We start from the raw sequence: 17,340 nt of genomic DNA on the forward strand, positions 1-17,340 counted from the left end.
ATTTTAATGCTCTTTTTATATACATAAGCCTGTATTTAAAAAACTTTAAATGACAAAGTCAAAAACCATAAGGAAATAGATCCATATAATATCTATAATTAGAACAGAAAAGCCCCATTCTCCCTAATCAATTTTTTTTTCCTTTTTAGCTCTCCAAAAATTTCTTTCTTTTTAATTAATCTAAAATTACTTATTTATTATTTTCCAAAAACTATAATATATTTTTTTCTAATAATTTATTCTTATTTTTACCTATCACCCCACTTATCCAGCTGTAGAATTGGTCTTCACTTTCATAAATAATTTCCTCTAATTACCATTTTTATCCTCACATTTAATCATTTTGATAATTTCCCATTATTATTTTTTGTATAAAATGAAAATTAAATAAACCGCAAAATTATTAAATTATCATTCATAATCAAATCTAAATTTAGCACATTGGGATTTTTTTTTTAAAAATAATATTTTAATAACTCATTTTTCTATAGGAAAAAATAAATAACATTTTGGGGAGGATTTTTGAGTATAGTAATAAGAAAAAGTAAGAAATTATATCGCCTTAATTCTCTCTAACTCTTTTTTTTTTATATAATATCTAGCTTTAAAGCTTTAATTTCTTTTTTTAAGCTCACTAAAAATTATAAATTTATTCATTTATAATTTTTTAAAAAAAACTATTTAATGTGAATTTTTTTTCTGTATAAATTTACCAACACTAAGTAAACAAAGTTTTTGTTTTTACTTTAAAAACCCAATCTTTAAAAATTCTTTTTTTTTATCCATATAGTTGAAGAAAAAACCATAAAAAATCACATGAAAAGTTGAAAAGTGAAGCATAAAAGAGAATTTAATATCTTCATAGAACAACAACAACTCTACTTGCTGCTACCAGCAACCAGCTTTTACATTTCCAACAAATTTTCTCCTTGGTAAGTTCCTGTTTTTTTAAAAAAAATTCTGGGTTTTTTTTTTGTATTTATGACCTAATATTTTTGTCATTTGCAGATTTAAGTTGATCAACTAAATGCATGATGGAATTTTCCGACTATACACAAATTTTATTCAACAAAATCAAGAAATTTGAGCCCGAAAATGTATTGAAAATCATAGGATACATTCTATTACAAGACCATGGTGAGCAAGAAACTGCTCAATTAGCACTGTGCCCTGATAAGGTCATTCTAGAAGTAATCTATAAAATCAAACTTGAGCTCCAACAACTCGCTCTTAAATCCGGGTCACCTCCGATATCACCGTCGATGAACTCGGCGACGACTCTCAATTCCGAAATACCTTCACAGTTCAGTTCTTTCACACCACCAGTCTCATCAAGCACTTTAGATGATCAAATGGGATCTTTAAACTTAAGAAGTGATAATAGTTTTTCCAATGATTATTGTTACTGTAATTTCGGAGTAAGACCGGGACTACGTCGGAATCAAAACAACGTACCCGATTTTCCGGTTAAGACTTGTCATTATTTCAACAAAGGGTATTGCAAACATGGGAGTAATTGTAGGTACTTTCATGGTGAAGTCTCGGATCATCTCCCTCAAATGTTTGTTCATTTGGATGGTGCTACTGGTTATAAAGATCATGTTATGTCACTAGAGAAATTAGAGGTTGAATTAGTCGAGTTATTGAGAACGAAACGAGGCGATCCGGTCTCGATCGCGTCGTTACCGTTGTTATATTACGAGAAGTATGGCAAAGTTCTACAAGCAGATGGTTATCTTACTGAAAGCCAAAGACATGGAAAAGCAGGCTATAGTTTAACTAAGCTTCTCGCAAGATTGAAAAATGCTATTCGAGTGATCGACAGGTACAGAAAATTAAGAATCTAGTTCATTTACGTTTCTTCCTTTCGATTGGAACTTAAAACCAATGAAAATGAAATCTTATGTGGATTGAATAACAGGCCTCATGGACAACATGCAGTCATTTTAGCTGAAGATGTACCCAAATATATGGAAAATCGAAATGATCGAAACGATCCAGGTCCGATCGTTAACGGATCGAGGCAGATATACCTTACCTTCCCGGCCGAGAGTAGTTTTAGTGAAGATGATGTCTCCAATTATTTCAGGTTACATGATGTTTTAAATCCATTTTATAGGCTTATTTGCATATTCATTGTCTTAAAAGAGTTCTCTTACTTGTGTAGCAATTATGGACAAGTTGAAGATGTACGGATTCCTAGCCAACAAAAACGAATGTTTGGGTTCGTAACCTTTGTTAGTTCCGATACTGTGAAGATGATTTTGGCCAAAGGAAATCCGCATTACGTTTGTGGGGCTCGTGTTCTCGTCAAACCTTATAGGGAAAAATCCAAGCTGGTTGACAGGTACTAGAACACCTCTTATCTAATCTCATAATCGATGTTTAAAACTCATGTTATGGCTCAAGTCGTGCCCAAAATAAGGCATAAAAACTCGAATTTTAACCTTCAAGACAACATGTATCGATACCTTATCTTTTTACTATAGTAATTTAGCTACGGATTCTTAAACCATTTTGACAAACCTCCTAAAATGAAAATTTTTACTTTTTAAATTAGTAATAGTAAAATTACACTTTGGCCCTCTAAAAATGATAAATTTTTTATTTAATCTTTTAAAAAATTATAAAGATATACACTATTAAAATTGTGAAATTACATTTTTACTATCAATGGTTAAGTTTTAAGAATCCAATTCAAATATAGGTTTTAATCATATCTATTCTTTTTTACATAATGCTTAGTACTACTACTAACCCCTCCCCAACCCATAAATAAGAATGCGCTTCACCGCACTCGAACCCATATTCTCATGCATTGACAACAATGATTATACCAATCAAGCTAAAACTCAATCAACATTTTTCATTTAAAACATTAAACATATAATATCTTCACCTTGATCATATTTTCATTAACATAAATAAAACAAGTTATTGAATCATAGCATATCATATACATGACCATTCAGATCCTAAACAGATATTCTTCATATCACATACATATTTCAACACTTGTACATAAATTCTTTATTTCAAATTATGTCATATTTAAAACTTATTCATTTCAAATTATTTCTTATCTTTTATAACATTAATTAATTACACCATTAATCCATATATTTTAATTTTACATAGTCATTAATATTTTAAATTTCGTATTCATAACTTTTTTTTAACATTAACCTCATTATAAGTTCTTATCATATCTGCCTTTTTTATACAATGTCTAAAACTACTTATAGCTCCTCCCCAACTCTTTAATAGGAGGATAATGCACTTCAATGCACTAACAACTATACTAATGTCAGTCGAACTAAAACTCATTCGGCCATACTAATATCTCATTTAACTTTTCCATTAATTCACTTTCATATTTTCATAAATCAACTTACTAATCTTATATTCATATTAAAAACTTCTTTATTTTATTTTTCTGATTTAAATATCAAATATACTTAATTTAATTAACTTATTTCATAAAAACGTTTATTTTTTATTTTTTTTCATGGTAAATAATAGAATCCGAGAGAGCACTTACAAACTTCACCATTTGAGCAGTATACTTTCTCCCTCAACCCAAAGCTTTCCTCTGTCCTTTTTTGGCTTCACTTTTTCTTCTATCTCTTCATTTATTCATACAATAAACATAATCAATATTAAATATTCAAAAAAACTGACACATGATTCCAACTTATTCAAATATGCTTTCATGAAATCCTTACCTTGTTCCTTTTAACTTCTCAACACCTAAACAAGCTTTCTCGTCACCTTCTTCTCCTTCTCCTTTTCAACTCAATAACTCGATAAAAAAGATGATGGATATCAAGAATAAAATGGCCAATCTCAAAAACTATCTTGAAACCAAATTTAGTTTCTCATATGTTGCTAAAGCAACACAAAACAAACATTAAAATGATAACCAAAGCTAAAAATTTAAACTAAAATGAGCCAAATGAGTCAAGAGTGGCACAAACAATTAAAAGATGATATAAGTGTTAAACATACTAAATTGGGATCACATAAAATAAATCGAGGTCAAAGATAAACACGAAGCCAAGTTAAAAATGTTAAGTTATCATTAAAATGGAAACATATCTCGAGACGTTGGATTAAATTTTTGACATTTTGACATTTTGGCATTGATGTTTATATTTCAAGACAATGCAACCATATCTCGAGACTTTGGTGTCTATGTCTTGAGATAGGTATGTTATGTCTCGAGACATGCGCACTTGGAAATGCTTAAATCACATGAAAAATGTTCTTTTGGTCTCAAGACATGTTCTTGATGTCTCAAGACACATGCCTAGAAATGCAACCAGAAAAAAAAGCATTCCAAGTCATGCAATTGTGTCTCTAAATGTCCCTGGCAACATGAAACCAAACCATAGCAAACATTTTTGACATGCTAAAACAAGTCTAAAACATATAAGATGATCATCATTAACACAATAGATAAAAAATTAATTAGGTAACTAAATTGTAACACTTATAATGCATGCATAAACCATAGAAAGTTGCATCACAAATTAAATCCAAAAGTATTCAAAAGTTTCAAAATGAACCAAAACATACCAAATATTCCAAATGTTTTAAAACTACTGATAAAACATGAAAATTCACCTAGTGGCCTATGTTCATGACCAAAACGCTAAGTCCAAAAAGAAACATTATAAAGTTGAAAGATAGAGCTTAGATTTGAAGCCTTGGATGCTAGGAGAACCAAATCAAAACTTTGTACGCATTTTTGCTACTTGCAATTGGAACTAACAATCTACACGCTGAGCTTCTCGAAGCTCAAGGGTGCTAACACAACCAAGTTGATAATATAAAACCATTAAGCATCAAAACATGCTAACACATCAAGGGAGTATCAAATATACATGTTTCATATATCCAATGTGTTATCTAATTAGCCTCGTTCAACACATTTCCAATAACAAAATTCAAGTTGCTCGATATATATCCAAACCATACTTGAGCATTTGCCTCAAATCGTTGCGTATCATATTCCCAAGTGTCACGACCGACAACATTTTCAATTCATATCCATCACTACCATATTAAATTATAATTAAAGTTTTTCCCCAAATAACCAATTGTGGAACAATAAATGGATATAAGAATCAAACCCTTAGCATACCTCAAAAGTTGCACACAAGGGATGCATGAGAAAAATGCACCAATGTGTGTGAAAACTTGACTTCCCCTAAGATACCAATAATGCACACAAGTGCTAAATATTCTCTTTGTCACAAATAAATCTTATGGCATGTCAACTATACTCGAATCATTTCCAACATCGTTTAATAGGGTGTGTATCAATATATATGTCTTAGAATCAAGCAATATTAATTATCATCATGTATCACAAGAATCAATACCACATTTTTCATAACAAATCAAATATTCAGTTACATAGTTTCATTGCAATTTACATATCAAGCATATGCTTCATATATGTAAAGATCAAGTATTCACCAACACAAATTTTCAAAAATATAACATCAACAAGATTTCTTAAGCTAAATTACTTAATCAATTTCATACTACGAAATTGATTTAAGCAAGTGCAAACTAAAAACCATTACCCCTTTGCGATCTTCTCTTTTCCTTTAGCCTTAGATGATTCGACCATTTCCTTTGCTACAAACCATAATCAAAATAATAAAATAGGCTTAGGAAACATAATTAAGAATTAAAACCTCCTAAATTAATGATGACATGAAAATTGATATAGCAAGAGTTCAACTAAACTTCCTTACACTGCCTTAAGTTCATTTATCTCATTCTTATTATAAACCCTGATCAAAACTTGTAAGTTAAAGTTTCCTTTATTTGTTTCTAATTTAATCACCACCTTTTAAAAAATTTCATACTCAAGAATCTAGCTAAACTTCTTAAAACTGGCTCAACTGAAGATAATTGGAACACAATTGCCAAGTATTGTCCGTCGTCTTTCTCATGAACAATATCGGTTCTCCCAAAGGTGATATATACTAGGTCATATAAACCTTGATCCAAAATTTCTTGTAAATGTATCTTCAATTCTTTCAACTCTGTAGGTGTCATGGGATTGGGAGAAATGGAAACTGATGATACTTCATGTAACAGTTCAATATCGAACTCGACTTCACGAGGTAGAGATAAACTTGTTAACTTTTAGGGAAAAAAAAACATTCGTAAAGTCTTGAATAGTTTGGGTTTCCTCAAGTTTAGGATATGTAGCCTTCAAGTCTAATATATACGCTAAATAAACCTTATAACCCTTATTCAACATTTTCCAAACCTTCACCACAGAAATCACTTTAGTAAAGCATCCAAACTTCATACCAACAACTTCCAGCACACTACCATCCAAACACTGAATAACAAACCTCTTCTAACAATCCAATATAACATTATGCTTGATAGCCAGTACATTCCCAAAATCACATCTAACTCAAAAAATGACATCACCATTAAATCTGCTAAGAACATAATTCCCTAAATCATCGAATGAAAATGATTGCAAACCTTATCAACAATCACACCCTACCCTAAGAGACTAGACATTGAAATCCTTATATCTGACAATTCCATAGGAACATTTCACCCACAGATCACACTACTATATATATCAAAATGTGTAGAAGGATCAATCAATGCATCAACTGGAATAGGAAAAAAAGAAATATATACCTTAGACCATAACAATAGCGTCCACATCATAACGAGCACAAACAACTTAAGCCAAAGCCAAAGCTCTAGCCTCAAATCTAATAGTAGCAGTAATATCTATAGTCCTCCTGTTGTTCCAATAGGGTCGGAAGCGTGTAAATTATTGTACTAAGAAATCACACAAAGTTCAATTCCCAAGGAAGAGAGGTGGATCACATGGATCTCTTAAATACCAAGTCTTTCCTTAGACAGAATATCCCTTCTATAGTAATTTAATAGCACAATTAAATACTACTATTATACCCTCAAATATTGAAAGAAAAATAGGACAAGAAAGAACACAAGAGATTTAACGAGGTTCGGTAAATTATACCTACGTCCTCGGGCACTAACACCAGATGATAACTTTACTATCTCCAAAGTATTACAAACAAATAGAATTCCTTAAGAATTCTCAAATGGGAGAAGAGAGAAAACTAAGAGAGAAAGATTGGTTGGGATGAATAGAAATGAGAAATGAGAAGGCCTATTTATAGTTGAGGTTCAAGGACCAAACAATAAATAGCCCATTATCTCAATGACCAAAAAAAATTATCCCTTGCCACTTTTCCAAAGTTGGTGGTTGTCATTATTGATTGTCTCCCATTAATGTTAATGGCAACCATTATTAATTGTCTCCCATTAATGTTAACAATCTCCACCTTGAAGATTTGATTAGGATAATCACATCTTCACACACTTCCTTCAACTCCCCAAATTCGATAAAGCTATCTTTTGTAGTGCCTACAAATGCGCTCTCGAGCGCCATACACCTGAAGGTGCTCAAATTCTCAGGATGTTAATCAAGTTCAAACAATGATTAAACTTGATTGTTGTTACCACCTTGGTCATCATATCTGCAGGATTATCTGCTGTCGGAATCTTCTGAAGTAGAATTTTTCCTTTTTCAAAGACTTCCCGCACAAAGTGATATCTTACGTCGATATGCTTGGTTCTTGAATGATAGACTTGATTTTTCGCTAAATGAATAGCGCTCTGACTGTCACAATATAAACTTATGTGACTTTGAACAACTCCTAAGTCTTTCAACAATCCATTAAGCCAAATAGCCTCCTTAACAGCTTCTGTAACTTGCCATATATTCTGCCTCTGTAGTAGACACAGCTACTGTAGACTGTAAGGTAGACTTCCAACTCACTGGGGCTTTCGCAAGAGTAAACAGATACCCCGTAGTTGAACGACGTTTATCTAAATCACCAGTAAAGTCAGAATCAACATATCCAACTACAAACTGACCAAGTGCTTCATCCTGTTCAAAAATTAAACCAACATCTACGGTTTTTCGAAGATACCGTAGAATACATTTCACAGCTTGCCAATGTCCTTTTCCAGGATCATGCACATACCTGCTCACAACTCCAACAGCTTGTGAAATGTCAGGCCTCGTACACACCATCGCATACATCAAACTCCCAACTGCATTAGCATATGGGACTTTCGCCATATATTCTCTTTCATCTTCAGTCTTCAGAGATAATTGAGCACTAAGTTTCAAATGAGAAGCAAGTGGGGTACTTACATGTTTTGTGTTTTCATTTACACCAAAACATTGTACTACCTTTTTCAGATATTGCTTCTGATTTAAACAGAGCTTGCCTCTCGGTCTATCTCTACTTATCTTCATGCCGAGAATTTTCTTGGCCTCACCTAGATCTTTCATCTCGAACTCTTGATTCAACTGAGCCTTCAGCTTATCTATCTCATTTTGGCTCTTCGAAGCGATTAACATATCATCAACATACAAGAGTAGATAAATGAAAGATCCGTCATGCAGCTTCTGCAAATATACATAATTGTCATATTTGCTTCTTGTGTACTTCTGCCTTCTCATAAAGCTATCAAATCGCTTGTACCACTGCCTCGGGGATTGCTTCAATCCATATAGCGATTTGTTTAGCTTACAAACCCAATTTCTACCACCAGCATCTGTGTATCCTTCGGGCTGAGTCATATAGATCTCCTCTTCTAACTCACTATGCAAGAAAGCTGTCTTAACATCAAGTTGAGCTAGCTCCAAATTCAACTGTGCTACCAAGGCCAACAAAATTCTAATGGAGGAATGCTTCACAACAGGGGAAAATACATCATTGTAGTCAATTCACTCCTTCTGAGCGTAGCCTTTAGCTACCAATCTTGCCTTGTAGCGAATATCCTTCTTGCTAGGAGATCCATCTTTCTTTGCGAATACCCACTTGCATCCGATTGCCCTTTTACCTTTCGGTAATTGCGCCAACTCCCAAGTACTGTTCTTCCGGAGAGACTGCATTTCTTCATCCATGGCACTTTTCCATTTATCACTTTCTAAGCTTTGCATTGCTTCTTGATAAGTGATAGGAATATCATCAACAACGGGAAGGGCGTAGGCCACCATATCAGTAAATCGAGCAGGTTTACGAATTTCTCTCCGTGGCCTTGCAACTGCAACTGGTTCTGGTGTACTTAGTGGTTCTTGGGTCAGAACCTCTTCAACCTCTAATTCCTCCATTGTGGCTGGAGAATTAGACTTATTAACTGGGCAAATCCCCATCTGCTCAAACTCCACCTGTTTTGGAGTACACTCCACCTGCTGTGGAGTATTGCTCGTCTGAATATCTTTATCTGCTACCTTTTTCAATGTGGCAGATTCATCAAAGGTAACATCTCTGCTATAGATAATTTTCTTTGTGCTTAAGCACCAAAGACGAAATCCCTTCACTCCAGAAGTGATTCCCATAAAGAGAGCTTTCTTTGCCCTCGGATCTAACTTTGACTCCTTCACATGGTAATATGCAGTGGTTCCAAACACATGTAAGGAATCATAATCTGTAGCTAGTTTTCCAGACCATACCTCCATAGGAGTTTTTCTTTCTAATGCAGATGATGGCAAACGATTAACAAGATGGCCAGCGTATGTCACAGCCTCAGCCCAAAATTGCTTGCCCAACCCAGCATTGGACAACATACATCGAAATTTCTCCAGCAATGTTTGATTCATACGCTCTGCCAATCCATTCTGCTGTGGTGTATCCCTAACTGTGAAGTGTCGAACAATACCATACTCTTGGCACACATCGAAGAACGGATCACTTTTATATTCCCCTCCATTGTCCGTCCTAAGCCGCTTGATTTTCTTGCCAGTCTGGTTTTCGATCATAGTTTTCCATTTAAGAAAAACTCTAAGCACTTCATCCTTAGTTCTCATGGTATACACCCAAACTCTTCTGGAAAAGTCATCAACAAAAGTAACAAAGTAGTGTTTTCCTCCCAATGAAGGTGTCTTGGAAGGCCCCCACACATCTGAGTGAACATATTCCAAAATACCTTTTGTATTATGGATAGCAGTACCGAATTTCACTCTCTTTTGCTTTCCCAGAACACAATGCTCGCAAAATTTTAATTTGCAAGCCTTTGCACCTTTCAACAATCCTTGCTTTGCCAGAAGTTGCAAGGATTTTTCGCTGGCATGTCCCAACTTCATATGCCACAACTGTATTGAGTCCAATTCTTTGTTGCCAGAAGCTGCAGCGACTGCTCCAATAACTGTACTACCTTGGTAGTAATACAAGTTATTTTTCCTGATGCCCTTCAATATCACAAGTGCGCCAGATGTCACTTTCAAAACCCCATCTCTCATAGTAACAACTGAACCATTGGATTCCAAGGCTCCCAATGAGATTAGATTTTTCTTCAAACTGGGCACGTACCGAACATCAGTCAGAACTCTGGTTGATCCATCTTTATTCTTTAATTGGATTGAACCTATCCCAACAGTTTTACAGGCATTGTCATTGCCCATATAAACAACTCCTCCATTTAGTTCTACTAAATCAGAGAACCACTCCCGGTTAGGGGACATATGATAGGTACAACCCGAATCCAATATCCACTCATCTGAATGGAACGACGATGATGATGCAACCAGTGATAGTTCAGAGTCACTGGTATCATGCTTTGCAACACAAGCATCTACAGCAGTTTTTCCTTTATTCTTCAGCTTTGGACAATTTTTCTTCCAGTGGCCTTTCTCATGACAAAAAACACATTCATCTTTCCCGAGTCTGGACTTTGACTTTGATCTCCCCTTTTGAGTTTTCTTCGGAGTGTATGAACGACCTCGGACTGCTAAAGCTTCTGTATCTCTGATTGAGTTTTTCTGTTTGTCCTTCTTTCTCTGTTCATAACTGTATAAGGCCGCACAGACTTCGCTCAGAGATATATCACTCCTGCCATGAAGTAGAGCAGTTTCTAGGAACTCAAACTCCTCAGGAAGTGACAGCATCAAAACCAAATCTTCATCTTTGAATGTCTCATCCATATTCAGCAAATCAGTGACTAACTGATTAAATTTGGTGATGTGATCATTCATTGTGGTACTTGGGACGTATGTGAAGCGAAACAATCTTTTCTTCAAGTGGAGCTTATTTTGACTGTTTTTCTTCAAAAAAAATTTCTTCAAGTGCCACCCACAACTTATTTGCAGAAGTCTCCTTTGAAAAAGCATACCTCTGCTCTCGAGAAAGGCATGATCGAATTGTGCCACATGCCAACCGATTGATCGCCTTCCAATCTTTCTCCTGTACATCATCTGGTTTCTCTTCATCAATGGCAATGTCTAGACCCTGCTGAAAAAGGGCATTTAGAACCTCACTTTGCCACATACCAAAATGGCTCGTGCCATCAAAGATCTCCACGACCAGTCTTGCATTTGCAATTGTCGGTCTTGTCCATATGGACGATGTTGAAGCTCCTACACCGACCGTTTTCTCCATAATCTTTCAATATACCTAAGGAAATCTTTTCTGATGTGGAAGATCAGTTTAAACTGCAACCACAGAGCATACTACGATTAACCTTCGGCTCTGATACCACTTGTTGTTCCAATAGGGTCGGAAGCGTGTAAATTATTGTACTAAGAAATCACACAAAGTTCAATTCCCAAGGAAGAGAGGTGGATCACATGGATCTCTTAAATACCAAGTCTTTCCTTAGACAGAATATCCCTTCTATAGTAATTTAATAGCACAATTAAATACTACTATTATACCCTCAAATATTGAAAGAAAAATAGGACAAGAAAGAACACAAGAGATTTAACGAGGTTCGGTAAATTATACCTACGTCCTCGGGTACTAACACCAGATGATAACTTTACTATCTCCAAAGTATTACAAACAAATAGAATTCCTTAAGAATTCTCAAATGGGAGAAAAGAGAAAACTAAGAGAGAAAGATTGGTTGGGATGAATAGAAATGAGAAATGAGAAGGCCTATTTATAGTTGAGGTTCAAGGACCAAACAATAAATAGCCCATTATCTCAATGACCAAAAAAAATTATCCCTTGCCACTTTTCCAAAGTTGGTGGTTGTCATTATTGATTGTCTCCCATTAATGTTAATGGCAACCATTATTAATTGTCTTCCATTAATGTTAACACCTCCTCTAGCCTCACCAAACAACACTCTCTCCCCCTGTAGTCGTACCACAACAACAAGGCACATGCACCAATCTTCTTTCAAAACTCCCCACACATGTCTATGGCCATAGTAGTCACACTTCGAAGTACTAGAGACCAAAACAGATCCACCTGAACTAGCAATAGAAACAAAATATTGCTGCGATCGTCTTCCCTCAAAATGGAACCTAGAAGGCACAAATCACTTAAAACCTCTGAAATCTCTATCTCACTTCGGAACAGGCTACGAACTAGAACCACCAACTCTCTTCCCTTGAGTTTGGTTATCATCGGCTTTCTTGTCTAACCCTAAAACTTGCTCAACCATCTTGGCTCTCTTAATTTTGTCAGAAAACTCTCACTCGGTGGCCACTAGTTGTACATATATCTCATTCCACAATCCTCTAAGAAATTAGATGCAACTCTCAACTTTCACTGGTACCATCTTAGGAGCATACCAACTAAATCAGAGAAACTCTTGCTTCTAGTTCGCCACAAACAAGTTGCCTTATTAGCATAATAAACTCTTATTTCTAATCCTCCAAATACAACTTTCCGGCATACGTCTTTTTGAACTTCGCTTGGAAAACCCCAATTTATACTTTCAATTGGAATAGACTGACTCATTGTTAACCACCATTGGTAAGCTTCTTCCTTTAACAAGGGAATTATGCACTGAACTCACTCAACTTGAACACACTCTAGTTGATTCATTGCAGGCTCAGATTCTGCTGCGAAAGGATCAACACCTTTCAACCCCTTGAAGTCCACTATTTCGTATTTTTTTAGCTTCCTAGTAGCAACCCTACAAACTCTCATAACAATTCAAACTTGTGGTGTTGTCCCCCTAAAATCTACGGAGTGCATCTGCGATAGTACACAATAGAGCATCATCATTTTTAGCATTTCGATCACCAACTATAGTTTGTGCACCAACATCAAGTTCCTGAGGATAATTCTTGTCTCCCACATCAGCTTGAGTAGCTTAAGGTAAGGGGAGAATTTGAGGGGTCTAACTCGACCTCCTCATCTAATGCATTATGAGATTCGACAAACATATTGAATTTATACAAACATATAACAACTAGAGAAAAATTCGACATACAAGTCTTAACTATCAATAAAACTTGGTTGGTTCACCTAATGGCATGTACCCTAGACAAAATCAGGAAAAATTATGCATTTTGGGCCTAGAACCAGCTAAACCCAAACCCATTCTAATACCAACTAATATAACACCCTACACAAGACCTAGAAGACGATCAGATGCAAGATATCAAATTCGTTATCGAAGCAACTAAAAAAAACATTAAAACGATTATTGAAGCTAAAAAATTCAACTAAAACAACTAAAGCATGGCATGAACAATTAAAAGAAGATATAAAGTGTTAAACATACTCAAGTAGACCTACATACAATAAACCAAGGCCAAAAAAAGTTAAACATGGAGCTAGGTTACGAATCGTAAGTCAAACAAGAAAAATGCAAGACTCTATGTCTTGAGACATACTTCTCTTATTTTCAGATCTTAACTTTGAAGTTTTTTGTCTTGAGACAATGCACAATGTCTCAAGACTTTGGACTGAATTTTTTGTATTTTAGCTTCAATGTTTTATGTCTCAAGTAATGCAACCATATATAAAGACTTTGATGTCTATGTATCAAGGCCTGCATTTGAAAATGCATAAATCACATGAAAATGTTCTTGTGATCTTGAGGCGCATGCCCAAAAAGCATAAAACAGGCAATACAAGCCATACAATTGTGTCTCTAAAGGTCCCTAAACATAAGCAACATGCAACCAAACAATAGAAAACATATTTGAAATGCCAAAACAAGTCAAAAACATATAAAATCATGGTCCCTAAACATCATCATGTATCTCAAGAATCAATTCCATATTCTTCACAACAAATCTTACTTGAGACAGTAATATTCATTTACATTGTTTCATCGCAATTAACATATCAAGCATAGGTTTCATATATGAAAAAATCAAGTCTTTGCCAAAACATATCACCGACAATATAAAATCAACAAGATTTCCTAAGCTAAATTACTCAATCAAGTTTATACCACGAAACTGAATTAAACAAGCACAAACCAAAAACCGTTAAACCTCCTCGATCTTCTTCTTTCCTTTGGCCTTAGATGATTTGACCACTTCCTTTGCCACAAACCCTAATGAAAAAATGAACTAAGGTTAGAAAGAAAACATAGTTAAACATTAAAACCTACAAAATCTAATGATGAGATGCTCAAGTTATCTTCCTTACACTACCTTAAGATCACTTATCTTATTCTTATTCTAAACTCTCAAAACTTGTGATCTAAAGTTTCCTTTGCTGGTTTCCAACTTAATCACCAACTTTTCTAACTCTTAAAACTCAAGAATCTAGCTAAACTCACTTTCTCTCTCTAGCTTTAATAATGGCATCTTACAAGAATAAGCTCCAAACTTTAATCTAATTTTAATCAAAATCTTGTTTTATAAAAGGATTTAATAAAAAAATAAACTCACCAATCTAAAATCTTTTAAGAGTGTGTTTGGATGAAGAATTTTTAAATTTTAGAGATTTTTTTTTGATAAATAATTGTTTTAGGAAAATTTAGGTTAATAGAATTTTACAAATTCAAAAATAATTATAAAAGAAAAATAAATATATTAGAAATAAATAATATAAAAATATTCAACATGAATATCATTAGATTTGTAAAAAAAATTATAAATATTGTTAATAAAATAAAATTTTAAATTATATTTTAATTAAATAAAAATTAATTTTGATATTTAAGTTTTTTTTTATAGTGGGACTACTTGTATTAAATGAAATAAAATTATGAACAACTTTGAAAAACTATCGAGTAAAATTTTAAAAAAGAATTTAACTATTGTTAGAATTACTCACAAATTTTCAAATTTTCAAATATTTTTACTCAAATAAATAAATTCATTTTTAAAATTTTAAAAACATTAATACAAATCAAAACTCTCCTGGAATATTTTTGGTCAATTCTGGAATATTTGCTAAAATGGGGTTGGAACAATTACCAATTAAGGACCTTACCTCTGCAAAATCCTATTTTGTAATTCTCTCACATCCCCTAATATATTTCCTAGCTTTTGACCCCAACAATTTTATTATTCTTGTAATTTAGTCCATAAGCCTTAAATTTTAAATTCTCAATTCTAAAAAATTGACACATCTAAATAAATTTGAATTCGTCTGATTTGTCTCGAAGCCTATTCTCGAAAACCTAGCAATTTAACTTTTTGGGTGGGTCGATTTAATAAATCGACTAAAAATCGAATTCTATGACTTCAGCAAAAATCGAAGCATTACAATTCTACATTTTTCTTTTCTTTCATTTTAATCCACTTATTCCACCAACCTATCACATCCCATCAAATTTTCATTATTATGTCTTGAAATATCAACCAATTATGGTAAAAATTGCTAATTGGTCCCCTGATACAAAATAGTAAAATTATACTTTAATCTTTAAACTTTTCCACTTTACTCAATTTAATATATACCTCGATTTTCCAACTCCACATATCAATATATTTTTCTACGTCATATTTAAAAAAAATGTTTATTTGCACCACCCATTTTCATCTTATGGTGTATTTGCACTTTAGGTCCTTATACTTTTACGAATTCTCAATTTAATCCTTACTAAAATTTCACCATTCGTTCTTTCTCTTCTAATATCTAATTCATCTCCCATATACTTTATTCAAATAAATCTCAACTCATTTTCTTCATAAATCTACTATATGCATTTCCAGAATAGTACCAACTACTATATCGAAAATTTTAGGGTGTTACAAGTAAATATAAGTGTTTCTCATTTTTACACCAATTTCATGAATTGAATGCATGGTATGATAATCATTTCTCTTTTCTTTTTTTTAATATTTTTTTGGTTTCTATATCATTAGGCTACATTTGATTTTTGTGTAGGAAGTACCCCGAGAGAATCGAGTCTCCCATGTATTATTCTTCATATTATATGGAACCTGAGCTTCACTCAAGTAAGCACCTCCATTTCATCGTTTATCCAAATTATGGTCCATAGCTACATAAACACTCGCCATTTTTGGGGCTATTACTCGATTTAGCTCTGTTGAATACGATGTTAATTCATATTGTATAGTTTTAAGCATTAGGCAATTTTTACTGTCGAGTATCTAATGTATGATTTTCTCAGTTCCAAAAGGATATGCGACGTCGAGGTTGTTCCGTAAGCAATTTATCGAAGATCAAGATCAAATCTTTAAATTTCAAAGAAGGAACTCGTCAGAGATGCATTTGTCACAAAAGCCTCTAACTGATCAATCCTTTGGTTACTTCATGGATGAGTTAAAGGTCACGGGAGGTATTGAACTTTCCCATTTTATGTATATTCGTTACCTTGGCCACCCTTACAACGCTTTCTTTTCCACCAAGCAGATCAACTCGACTTCCCGTCGGCAGAGTTCAATTATTTGTTGGAAGCTCTCAACATCAACACCACATCTGATGGAAAAATCAAACATGTAGAGAAGAACAACAATGACCAAGAAAGGTATAAAAGTTTTTTCTTTTCATATTTGATGTTTTAATGATCTATTCCAAATGAAAACTTCATGTATCTGCAGCGAAGGACTTAATCTGCCGGATAGCCCTTTCACTTCTGCTATAGAAAGTGGCGGCATTTCAACAATCATCTAGGCCAAGCGAAAAACATGTTAGATTTAGTTAGAATACCAGAGTGACACCTGCACATTTTATCGTTATTATCAAACTATCATGTTTCCAGTTTTTTATGTAGATTACTTTTGAGATATTTTTTAAACAAATATTTTATGTTTAAACTCAATTAAGAATGCTAAAATATACATTCTCAACACAATTTATCTAAAATATTTAGTTTATTTTGCTTTGTTGACTTAGTTTTTCGAAAAAAATATTTAAAAAAATCATTTTTAATTACTGTATTACTCAAAAAATAAACAGGCAAAGGTTTCTGTTATAGTTTTATAAACAAAGTAGATAGTTCGATTATTTTAATAAGTTAAACAATTCAACAAAAAGGCGCCTTAGAATGGTTATGGAAAGAACGATGCCCTTCACAATGAGAATATTAGTTCTATAGACAAAAATATTAAAATTAAATAAGACCTGTATGATGTTGTAC

The 17,340-nt window shown here is 33.6% G+C and overlaps 1 protein-coding gene across 2 annotated transcripts; it reads left to right on the forward strand.

Moving 5' to 3' along the window:
• Positions 1 to 668: 668 nt before the first annotated feature.
• On the forward strand, positions 669 to 17,050 carry LOC107932745 (zinc finger CCCH domain-containing protein 18). 2 transcript variants are annotated; one of them, XM_041110685.1, is made up of 8 exons: positions 669 to 932; positions 1,009 to 1,825; positions 1,922 to 2,089; positions 2,168 to 2,347; positions 16,125 to 16,195; positions 16,372 to 16,539; positions 16,614 to 16,728; positions 16,802 to 17,050. In XM_041110685.1, the coding sequence occupies exons 2-8, from the start codon at positions 1,032 to 1,034 to the stop codon at positions 16,872 to 16,874; spliced, it is 1,569 nt and encodes a 522-aa protein (XP_040966619.1). In that variant the 5' UTR covers positions 669 to 932; positions 1,009 to 1,031; the 3' UTR covers positions 16,875 to 17,050. The 2 variants fall into 2 exon arrangements, with proteins under 2 accessions (XP_040966619.1, XP_040966620.1); XM_041110686.1 differs by having other exon boundaries at positions 16,807 to 17,050.
• The last annotated feature ends 290 nt before the right edge of the window (positions 17,051 to 17,340 follow it).

The sequence above is a fragment of the Gossypium hirsutum genome, chromosome A04, assembly GCF_007990345.1.
Source record: "Gossypium hirsutum isolate 1008001.06 chromosome A04, Gossypium_hirsutum_v2.1, whole genome shotgun sequence".
Lineage (NCBI taxonomy): Eukaryota > Viridiplantae > Streptophyta > Magnoliopsida > Malvales > Malvaceae > Gossypium > Gossypium hirsutum.